Source organism: Lycorma delicatula, chromosome 7, assembly GCF_047948215.1.
Source record: "Lycorma delicatula isolate Av1 chromosome 7, ASM4794821v1, whole genome shotgun sequence".
NCBI lineage: Eukaryota > Metazoa > Arthropoda > Insecta > Hemiptera > Fulgoridae > Lycorma > Lycorma delicatula.
In genome coordinates, this window is record NC_134461.1 from 96,209,972 (window position 1) to 96,222,076 (window position 12,105).

A 12,105-nucleotide genomic window follows, 5' to 3' on the forward strand; every position below is an offset into this window, starting at 1 on the left:
ATGATTTCTCAGCTGTTTTTGTGTTATCAATCAGTTTTATGCTAACAAACTTACGAAAAAATTAATGTTTTATTACTTTTCAATTAAAGATCTTTTAAAAACCGCTAGTCGCTTATTCTTTTTAAATTAAAAGTACTAAGGCAGCTATCAAACTGAATTACAAATAAGGATATATATATATATATATGTGTGTGTGATACAAATGGAAGATTTGTTCTGCCATCCCTAGCCCTATTTAAATAAGAAAATATCCAAAGAATACTACTTGGCTTTTTAAAACTAAATAAGAGTACTTCTTCCATCGTTGTATATGAAAATAATTTATGAATGGTAATGGAAATAGGATTTGTATAACAAATATTTTAATAATATATAAAATAGATTTCAATTTATGGACAGTAGATCTTTTAATATAATTATATATTTATTTGAAGCTTTCATTTTATCCTTTGACGTTTTTCAGCTGCTATTAACTGAAGCGTTAAGAGACATTAGCGTATTCTGGTGAGAAATATTCGTTGCTGAATTGAAGATTTCTGTACAGTAAATTTATATTTTGGTTAAGTTATGCCATTTTGTTGTCAAAGTAGTTTTGAATGGATTGTCTGTTTGTGTTGAATATTCTGTGTGATTGTAACATCTCATACTTTCTGAGGAAATGGAAAACGGCAATCAGACAGAGGATTTAAAACAGTCCCTTGTTCAGTATCAAGATCAGGTTAGTTAGTAACCATCAAAAGTGGTTCGTAGTGTTCGTGTAATTCTGCTGTTATTATTAATAAATTCATTAATTGTACTTTACAGGGTTAGAATATATTACAATTTAGAATAATTTATTAGAATTCATTACAAATTTGTTAAAAAGATTTACATTCGTAATTTCAGTTAAATTTAAACTGAAATTACAAAAATGATTTAAATTAATGTCAAAATTTATCTATCATACGTGGTATGAAGGGCCTAAGTCAAAAATACATATTTCCAGTGAAAAGAAATCAATATTTTATCATTTTTACAAAAAGATAATGAAGACTTGGAGCCATAATTAGAATTATAACTTGAAGAGTCTGGTTTATTTCATACATATGAAATATATACATATTTCATAACATATGATTTCTCAGCTGTTTTTGTGTTATCAATCAGTTTTATGCTAACAAACTTACAAAAAAATTAATGTTTTATTACTCTGCAATTAAAGATCTTTTAAAAATGGCTAGTCGCTTATTCTTTTTAAATTAAAAGTAAATCAGTTTTGTGAGTTACGACGACCTGTTTAGATGCTAATCTGTTCTGTTGAGAGAGGTTAGGGTTGAGGTTAGCTTTGAGTTTAATGGAGAAAGAAATAAACCATAACTAACATTAGTAGTTGTCAGTGTGTTGAAGATGATTGACAGCAATCTTAAGACCACTAAGGTGATTAGCCACCATGCACATGACTAATAGCATGGAACATGTGGTGTAGTCTCTCTTTGTAGTGACTATATTTCCATTCAGACATAAATTCAGCCAAGTGTACCACTAGATAGTGTTAAGTATTGACTAACATACCTTGGTATCTTATCAGCAACCTCTTATAAAGTCTTAACTAATTTAACCTTGACTCTTAACAGTAACCTTAATTCTAACCTTTCTCCAGAGAACGAATTGCACCTGAACAGGTTTCAATAACTCACAAAACTGCACGGGTCAGGCCACTGTCCAAACCTGCTTTCTGACCTGTACTTTCCTGAGTCTAAAGCATATCTACTATGGTATATTAAAGTATAAGAAAAATTGGAGGTGATAAAGTAGTGTTTACAATTACCATTTACAAAAACAATATCATATTTAAGTTTATTGTATTGTTAGGTATAAGTTTCAAAGTAAAATAAAATTAAAACTACTGAGTTCAGTCTTATATTAAAAGTTATTCAGTTTATAATATTAATTAAAATAGTCACAATAATTTTAAATTTTAGAACTTTTAAATATTATAAAATTGCCAGTATTAATAATATATTTTTAAAGACATAAAACTGTCATGTAAAAAATAAAATAAAACAATCCAAAAGATTGCAATTTTAACTACAAAAACAAAAAAAAATAATACTTAAGTTGTTACAACTGTTCGTCTTTCCTTCCTGAATACTTCTCATAAATAACAAATCCAATATTTTTAACCTGTGGATGATCTGCTTCATAATTCGCATAGTTAACTCCACTACTGATATCCTCGTAAGACAAAGCTGATCGAGGCCTTTTATAAGACTGGATTTGGTGGTTTTTCAGATGAACCACCAACCATCATAGAAGTTTCTTGTAGGCCTATAATTTTGGTCTCACGAATACCAGCGATATAAAGGACCACTCCAGCAGAGCACACACGTACTGAAGCTAGAGCTAAATACAACTGGGTTCGCCCACATGCTCAGAGGACATTGTTCGAGACTCACTACATAGAGCCATTCACCCATCAGCACAATAGTTCCCACCTTGGGTTACGGTTGTGCTTCATAAGGTGTCACAACATCACTGAGTGTATGTGTAAGAAGAAATAGAGTAGAATGTTGTAATATAGTTATGTAAGGGTATACGTTGTAAACTGTGTAGTGTTCTTGGTGTAGAGTATTTGTACAGTGTAAAGTGTTCTGCAGCTCAATGTGTAGTGGGAAGAAAAACTGCAGAGGCTAGGCCCATGGAGACGCCAACCCCCAATGTCTTAAACAATAAGACTTCCCGTCAGGGGACTAGGTCCTTCTGATAGTACTGTCAGTCATTCAACATTTGAATGACTGATAGTTATCTTCTTGAAGTCTTTTATACCTTATAGGAAATTCTATATGCTTGCTGATTTTATAGTTTAAAGGCTACATTTAAAGGCTATTTTTTAAAATAGCCTTTAAGTGTAGTTATTTGAGACCTGTAGCAAAGTTTGAGTGTGCTAGTCTTTATACTTGGAAAAGTTTGTTTCAGTTATTGTTATTGCGATTTATATGTTGAATGTAATTCATGTTAATTCATATTTTTGTTAATTGCTACAATTTTTATGTTTCAGCTCATTCAAATAGAATTAGCATTATCATCCACAAAATCAGGTCCAGAACATGACAGTCTGTTGGGATTAAAGAATGATATTGAAGAATTAATTCGACTTACAAAAGAAAACTTAACAAGTTTGCAAGAGCAGAATACCAAATCACAGAGTCCTGTTGATAATAATGATGATGATGATGTACAAGATCCATTTGAAAAGGAATATGCTTTATTTAAAGTATGACTGCTCTCAATTTTTTCTTTTTAATGGATTACTTAGATTATGTATCCAAACACTGTACTTTAAAAATATATCACTCTAAGCCAAATTTTTTTATATTCAATAAATTTCATAATTATTTAGTTTTAAATTAAATTTGGTCTATATTTCGTTTCACATTAATAATTGAATCTAATGAACTTCTTTCTTCATCTGTGCATAATCGTTTTTTTTATTTCCTTATAAATTTGCCATCTGACAACTATTTATATATGCATTTTTAAAAATAATTGATCAATTTACACATTGTAATAATAGAACTGATCTTTGTTACATGTACCAACATACAAAAAATTTTTAAGGAATAATTTGTGATAATATCTAATATTTAAAAAACTGAAATTTAGTGTATATTCAAGGTATTTTTTATGTTAATAAAAAGAACTGTTAATAAGCCACGTTCATAATTTACTTTTAATTTTCTTTAAGAAATTAAACATAAATAACCAAGATGTATCTTAAGAAAAGTTTATGATTACCATAAATGTTAAAATTTTAAAATCTGATTTTAATCTTATAAAAAATAAATTATAAATTTTCTCTAAATCATTAAAAAATAATGTTTATTTTATTTCAGCTGTTGCTCTATCTCACTGCTTGCAAAAAATTAAATTACATGCAAATGTTTGTGTATCAATATATATAATGGATTGTTTTCTATTGAAAGGAGGACATTAATTTGTTTTTATACTTAATCTATTCTGGTTGTTCTTATGCCTGAGATGTTTGTAAAGCATGAGCTACCCACTCAACTATATATTATTTGAGGTTAAAAATATTTTGTATTGTGCTTATCCAGAATATTTGTTTGATTTAATAGACGATGGATTAGTTCGTGACTAGGTTTTTGTTAACTTTTTGTGATTTATAGTTATTTTTTTTTTAATATCTGCCATTTAGGTTTTAAATTTAATGTAAAAACTGCATTTCCTCGCATACTGCTGTTTAAAATAGTTCTCTAAATTTATACAATTTTATAATGATAAAATTGCTTTCTTTTGTTTCCGGCTTAAATAATTTTGTGGAAAAAAATAATTATCTTTTGTGTTTGTTTCTTTTATATTCACTGTTCAAACATGTTTACTGTATAATTTTTTCTTTCAAAATTTATGAAAAATAAAAACTTATGTAAGAGGCAAAGACAAATTAAATTATATTCTATATAAATAATATAATTACTATGACATTTGAGGTGCCAAATGTTGCTGTATTAATGGTGATTCCCATTTAAGCTAGGATATTTTGGGAACACTTACAGGGTAAACCCTGTAGTTTCATTATTTCTTTAGATTTTTCACTGTAAATTGGAGAAAGTAAATTTCATATTTTTTTTATTTTTCAGGCAGAAATTCAAAAAGATGTTAGCCAGTTAGATAAAGATGAAGATATTACAAATAACCAGGAATGTTTAACTGCAGACATTAAGGTAAAACAATTATGAATAGTTCAGTTACTTTTATTGTAATTTATATTGGATAGTTGAGCACTCCTAATGACTCCAGATATCTGAAATTGTAGTGAATAATAAAATATTTATATGAATTTTCCTTCTCGGTTTATTGATCAGCTAATGCAATGTACTTTAATGTGTTGGATACATTAATAAAGAGACATTGTTTGTAGGTTAAATATTTATTTATTTGATTTAGAATATATTTATCATTAACTCATAATGAAAGCCAGCTTTAATTTTCTCAGGATACCTAGGTGTTACAATTTCTCTATTATTCTTATTCTCTGTTATGTTAGTTATTCTAACATCGACATGCCTTGTTCCTGAACCTCCTCGAAGATCTTTTCTACTTGGCAGTTTAGAAGGTCTCTGGACTCAATAAATCCCTTGGAGGTGTTTACTGTACCATTGAGGTTATACCATGTGGTATAACCTCAATGTCAATGAATCCTATTTTTGTAGCTTTCATGAATCATTGATGGTCTTCACAAAAAACCCATAGTAGTCTTCCTAGTTTCTTTTACTGGTTCCCTGCAGCTTTTATGATCCCACAAGCAATCATAAAAGGACTAATTTTACAAAAATCGCCTTCTTTTTTCTCTATTACTAGATATTTTGGAATTACTCCAAAGCTCTTAGGTTGAAACTTAGTTCCGATCTTTTTTTCTGTCCCACTGAACCCCATGATTTTCCTTTTCATCGTCTCTAAAAACAAAGGTTCTCCTGGGTGAGGGTTTTTATGTGGACTCTCTGCCACAGAAAATGTGGAATTTGATGTTTCCATAATTTATAATTTCATTAGTCAATATGTCAAGGTGCGAATGGAGAGATGGTTAGGCGTGCCCCAGATCTTTGATCCTACCTGGGTTCCCTCAGTTAGCCTGCTCCCACAAATTTAACCTGGGCCGGGGAGTCAGGTACACTGTCTGACCCATGATACTGACATCCCAGGGCTCACACATATCAGTAAGGGCTCTGATACCCTTACCCACTGGACAGTCCCTTCAGTAATAGAACTTTTGCTGTTAGGTATGCTGGATATACTTCCCATCTTGAATTCTCCGCAACATCTGGAGTCCACAGGGTTCAAAGCTTGACCCTTTGCTGTTTTTACCCTTTGTCAATAATGTTGCTGAATTCATCTCTATTGGACTCTGTATTTATGTGGAATGTTCTTAAAATTTTTCTTTGTATCAGAGATAGACATGGTCATCTTCTGTTGTAACACAATATTAACTCTGTTTATCTTTGGGTTATAAGAAATCATTTGTCATTAAATTTCTCAAATATAAAACATATGCTGTTCTCTCGTAAGACTACATTGCTTACTTTAAATACACAATTAATTAATTCTCTTCCAATTACTACCATAGACTCCATCACCAATCTAGGCATACTTCTTGACTCTAAGCTACACTTTTCTGAGCAAGCAGATAGGATTGTGAGCAGAACAGAGCAAAACCTTGGTCTGTTGAAATGGATTGCAAGACCTTTTGTTTAATTCTCACACTTGTGTCGTACTCTTCAAGTCATCTGTTTGTAGCCAACTTGAATATTCCACCTCCACCTGGAATTATAGGAGAGATTATACTACACAAAACATTGAATCTATTAGATGGGTTTAATCTGCACAAAATGAAAGCTATATATAACAAAATGAAAGCACAGCTATTTATTCCCAGTTGCAATATAAGCAACTTTTGCCCTTTTATTTACACTATGCAGTCTATTTCACTGATAGAGAGAAGTACTTTTACTGCAACAGATAAATAATTGTTGGAGAATAAATTTTTTTCAACCAAAGAAGAATTTTGTTAATGTACTAAGAAGTTTGATTTTTTTTTTAATAAATGCTTTTATATATTTTTTTAAAGACTTTTTTTTAATGCTTGTCCTTACTTAAATTTTTCATTTTTTTTGAATTTTTATTTTTCTGCTTATTATTTCTAATATTAAAAACTGCTAGTAAAATCTGTTAGCATAATCAAAGTTGTTATTATGTCAACTATTAATATTACATTAAATCTTTATTAGTATTGTTAAAATAATAGTTATTGTAATTAAAAACTATTCTATTAATTTTAATATTAAAAACCATTATTATGTATAGTATTAAACTTATTTTATATTAAATACTGTTACATCATATAATGTATGTTTAAGCTGTTAATTTTAAAATGGTTAATCACAATCATTGTTTCATTATTAAAATTATTATTACTATTAAAATAATAATTATTCTAATTTAAAAAAATTATTATTAATATTATTCTTATTGAAATAATAATAATAATTATTATTACTATTATTATAATTTTGTGATAACTTTATTATGTTAGGTGTGCTATTTTATTAGAAATAATCATATTACTTATGTATATTAAAAATTATGTGTACATGTTTGTAATATATGCATTTTTTGTGCAATATACAAAGACATATATGTAGCTGTTCTGTTACACAAAACAAAAATAAAATAAAGTTATTATTTATTTTAGCATTCCAAAAAATATTTTAGGTCTGTTGAAAAGTATAAGTTCTTTTGTGCCCTAGTTTAATATTTTTTATTTTTGAATTCAGTTTTTGAGTGAAAAAAAATCTATGCAATTATCAGATTTTTCCCTTAATTTGGGTTCAAAAGAGTTTCAGTACAGATTGATTTTACCTATAGAGCAGAAAGTAGGGTGTAGTATTTAGTTGGCAGTAACTCAAAAACAAAGCATTTATCAACACTTGTTTATAAAAAGATTTTTCCTTACATTAATGTATTTTCCTTATTTTCACATAATAAATAAATACACACATGCACATGCACGCACGCACCCACAGCTTCCCACTTGCTAAGAGAAAATTACATGATGTAACAGATATAATTAACTAATAACTTATCTTCTTCATTTGACAGTTGGAACAGTTCTTTTTGAAAGCAAGATTTGTTGCTTAAAAATGCCTGATTCCTGCTGTTTATTTCAACTGTTTTAACACAAGACATATGATCATAATACCCAAATGAAATATGTTTTCCTTATTTCATTTTCTTCCCAATAATGTGTTTCGTAAGTAGTTCTAAAAGTTTATAACCAAATGAATAAAGATAACCAGCTCTAACAGAAAGGTGTATTTATAAAGGTTTTATTCTTGACTCATTCTGAGCTCAGGTGTCATCAAGCACATCATGTTTGAGTCATGATTTATTCGTGAATAAGTGTTCATTAGAATTAGTTGTATTGTGACAACTTACAAAGTGCTTAATCATTTCATTATAATATTTGTTTATGCCATTGCGTAAAGTTGCGTTATTTTCCTATGAATTCAAAGCTAGGGTTGGGTCTTGTTTGTTACAGGCTTGGTAAATTTATTACTATGTTTCGTATTGGGCTTGTCATATTTGAATCTGTTTGATTATATTTGTTTGAGACCTGGCGTCAGTCAGATGGGCGATTTCTGTCATCTTGTAGTGTCAGTGTATTCATATCTCGTATTATTTATTGCTGCCCTCATACACTGCCTTTTTGTTTCGTTCCCATACTAATACATGCACACATCTCTTGTTTTTTACACACACTCTCTTCTGTCCACTGCCGAGGTTTGGTTTCCCCCTCTTTTCATTCACGCCATTTTTTCGGCAGAGTACATCAGACATTTACCATGTACAGTCGACTGTTACTTTTCTCTCTCAAACTTTGTGATAATATTTTCATCGCATTCATACTCTCATAAACGTTGTGGTATTTCTCTGTTGAAATATTTTCTAGTTCTACTCGTCAGTGTCTCGTAACTTCACCGATCTCTATGTTTTGTTTTGCCTCGTTTCTTTCTTAAGTTATTCTTCAAATTCACTATATTACGTCTTTGTGGAAAGTGTTTCAATCACTACAAACTGCCGATTCTATCAACGCCGAATCTTCTTGAGCTGCTGATTACATTTTCATCGATGCAGAATCTCTCCAAACTCGTTGCTACATATTTTTGAGACGCCACTCCTGCTCAACCTCTAAACCACGTCTCACCACTGTATTCCTGATACACCCCTGCAGACTATGCCTAGGATTACTGTATGTATTCATTTACCTTCATCTCTTGCTAATATTTGTGTGCTACAGGCAAGTTCAATTTTCATTATTTATTACGTTCAACAGTTATTTTATCATTAAAATTTGTGGAACATTCAGTTCATCATACCTTTTTTTTTTTTTTTTGTCTTCAGTCATTTGACTGGTTTGATGCAGCTCTCCAAGATTCCCTATCTAGTGCTAGTCGTTTCATTTCAGTATACCCTCTACATCCTACATCCCTAACAATTTGTTTTACATATTCCAAACGTGGCCTGCCTACACAATTTTTCCCTTCTACCTGTCCTTCCAAAATTAAAGCGACTATTCCAGGATGCCTTAGTATGTGGCCTATAAGTCTGTCTCTTCTTTTAACTATATTTTTCCAAATGCTTCTTTCTTCATCTATTTGCCGCAATACCTCTTCATTTGTCACTTTATCCACCCATCTGATTTTTAACATTCTCCTATAGCACCACATTTCAAAAGCTTCTAATCTTTTCTTCTCAGATACTCCGATTGACCAAGTTTCACTTCCATATAAAGCGACACTCCAAACATACACTTTCAAAAATCTTTTCCTGAGATTTAAATTAATTTTTGATGTAAACAAATTATATTTCTTACTGAAGGCTCGTTTAGCTTGTGCTATTCGGCATTTTATATCGCTCCTGCTTCGTCCATCTTTAGTAATTCTACTTCCCAAATAACAAAATTCTTCTACCTCCATAATCTTTTCTCCTCCTATTTTCACATTCAGTGGTTCATCTTTGTTATTTCTACTACATTTCATTACTTTTGTTTTGTTCTTGTTTATTGTCATGCGATAGTTCTTGCGTAGGACTTCATCTATGCCGTTCATTGTTTCTTCTAAATCCTTTTTATTCTCGGCTAGAATTACTATATCATCAGCAAATCGTAGCATCTTTATCTTTTCACCTGTACTGTTACTCCGAATCTAAATTGTTCTTTAACATCATTAACTGCTAGTTCCATGTAAAGATTAAAAAGTAACGGAGATAGAGAACATCCTTGTCGGACTCCCTTTCTTATTATGGCTTCTTTCTTATGTTCTTCAATTGCTACTGTTGCTGTTTGGTTCCTGTACATGTTAGCAATTGTTCTTCTATCTCTGTATTTGAACCCTAATTTTTTTAAAATGCTGAACATTTTATTCCAGTCTACGTTATCGAATGCCTTTTCTAGGTCTATAAACGCTAAGTATGTTGGTTTGTTTTTCTTTAATCTTCCTTCTACTATTAATCTGAGGCCTAAAATTGCTTCCCTTGTCCCTATACTTTTCCTGAAACCAAATTGGTCTTCTCCTAACACTTCCTCCACTCTCCTCTCAATTCTTCTGTATAGAATTCTAGTTAAGATTTTTGATGCATGACTAGTTAAACTAATTGTTCTAATTGTTCAACTAATTGTTCATCATACCTTATGGCTTTCAATTTCAAGTTTAGTTTAAAAAACCATTTATTCACTTAAGTGCAGTCACGATAGGTGGCTTACCTATTTTACGTGTTTAATTATTACAATTTGTTGTTATTGTAATTAACTCTATAATTTAATCTTGTAACTTGTTAATCGCCGAGATTAATCCTTTTATACTCATGAGCTGTATTCATAATACTGCTTTTAAATTAGCAAATTACTCCTGATGTGAATTTATGTTTTTGGACTTTGTAATTTTATATTTGCAAGAAAGCTTACTACTAAATTAACTCTATTTATATATTTACTTATTTCAATTTGATTATTGTATTTAACTCTTTTTGTACTAGAATATTATTGTGGCCTTTTTCTACACTAAACTAGCATTACATGTTATAATTATTTAATGCTAAGTTGGATGTTCATAAATTAGAAAAGGCCAGTACCAATAATAAAATTTATTGTAATTTATTTTTCTAAGTTAATGATGTCTGTTCATTACTAATTTTCATTATTACAGCATATGTCAGTAATGCAACAGTTTTCCAGTTATATTTTTTTATTGATGTTATGTTTTAAGTATCTAATTGAAAATAAGGTGTTTTATGTTCTCTTGTTTTCAGGCTTTGTTAAATTGTATATTTTCAAAATGTGTATTTAAAAAATGTATATTCATATATTTTCTCATTTAATATCATTATTCATATGTTGATGCAGCTGATATTTCTTATATAGACTTAAGTTATGTTAATTTCATAATTTATTTTTATTTTTTAAGGTTATGATTTAACTTAAGTTCATTTGTTTTCTTTTCAATTAAAAGTCCAATTTCTTTTGGAAAATACGAGCTGTGTGTTCTTTTATTTTTGTTAACTTTACCCAACAGTATTGGTGTTTTGTAGTTATATAACTGATATAAGGGGTTTAAACATTTGGCACATTGAGCAATTAAAACTGTTAATATAATACTTGATTGTTTTAATTGTGATTATTACATTATCTTAGAATGGAATGTCTGAGCACAGGGTTGAATTTATGTAAATTTTATTACTGTTTTATGGGTTAATATATTAATCTGAAACTTTTTTTTAGGGTTTTTAATGTAAAAATTAAGTTTGCATATTAAAAAAAAAAAAAGTTGCAATTTTATTACAGAAGAGGGGTTACACTTTAATAATTGTTATTTTGTTTAATCAGTGTTAAGAAATTTCATTGTCATTAACGTTTTAGTTAATTTAATTTTTTCATGTAGTGAGTGGTAGATTAATTTCAAGTACCTATTAAAACAACAAGTCCTTTGAATATTATATTTAATATTAATTGATTTATTTTTAATTTCTAACTATAATTTTCAGAATGAACTGGCTGCATTGCAGGGTAGTAAGTGCCAAGCTCCTTTCAGCCATAAGTGGGATGAAGGAAGTAATTGTGCATATCATAATGCTCTAGTTATGTGTGTTGAAGATATAGATACACCTGCCAATAATATTCAGGATATTATGGTAATTATAATTATATTTGCATTGTTATTAATGCATCTGGTTTTAAGTATTTTATTTTGTTTCAATAATAATAATAATAATAATAATAGTAATAACAACACAGGAAAGATAGTAAAAACTGCTTTATTCCTCTCTTTCTATAGTATTTATGGCAAAATGATGTTATTCTTGAGAATAACATCATTTTTAAAAATTACTTTAATATATATTCACAAATATATATTACTCTTAATCAGCATATTTATTATAATTACCTATTATTATTTTTTCTGTTTAGCTGTAAAACTTTCATTTTGTTTTTATAACAGCAGTTTAAAAAACAAACGTTTTTCCTTATTATTTAAAAAATGTTAATGTAATGAAAAC

General features: G+C 29.3%; 1 protein-coding gene across 1 annotated transcript in view; it reads left to right on the forward strand.

Annotated features, from left to right (window-relative positions):
- Window positions 1-495: 495 nt before the first annotated feature.
- The window catches only part of LOC142327766 (zinc finger CCCH-type with G patch domain-containing protein), a 28,070-nt gene continuing 16,460 nt past the window's right edge, over window positions 496-12,105 (forward strand). Inside the window, exons 1-4 of the mRNA XM_075371083.1 lie at window positions 496-718; window positions 3,038-3,253; window positions 4,638-4,721; window positions 11,593-11,739. Of these exons, the coding sequence (XP_075227198.1) occupies window positions 659-718; window positions 3,038-3,253; window positions 4,638-4,721; window positions 11,593-11,739 (507 nt within the window). The 5' untranslated portion in view covers window positions 496-658. The remainder of the gene's footprint in view (window positions 719-3,037; window positions 3,254-4,637; window positions 4,722-11,592; window positions 11,740-12,105) is intronic.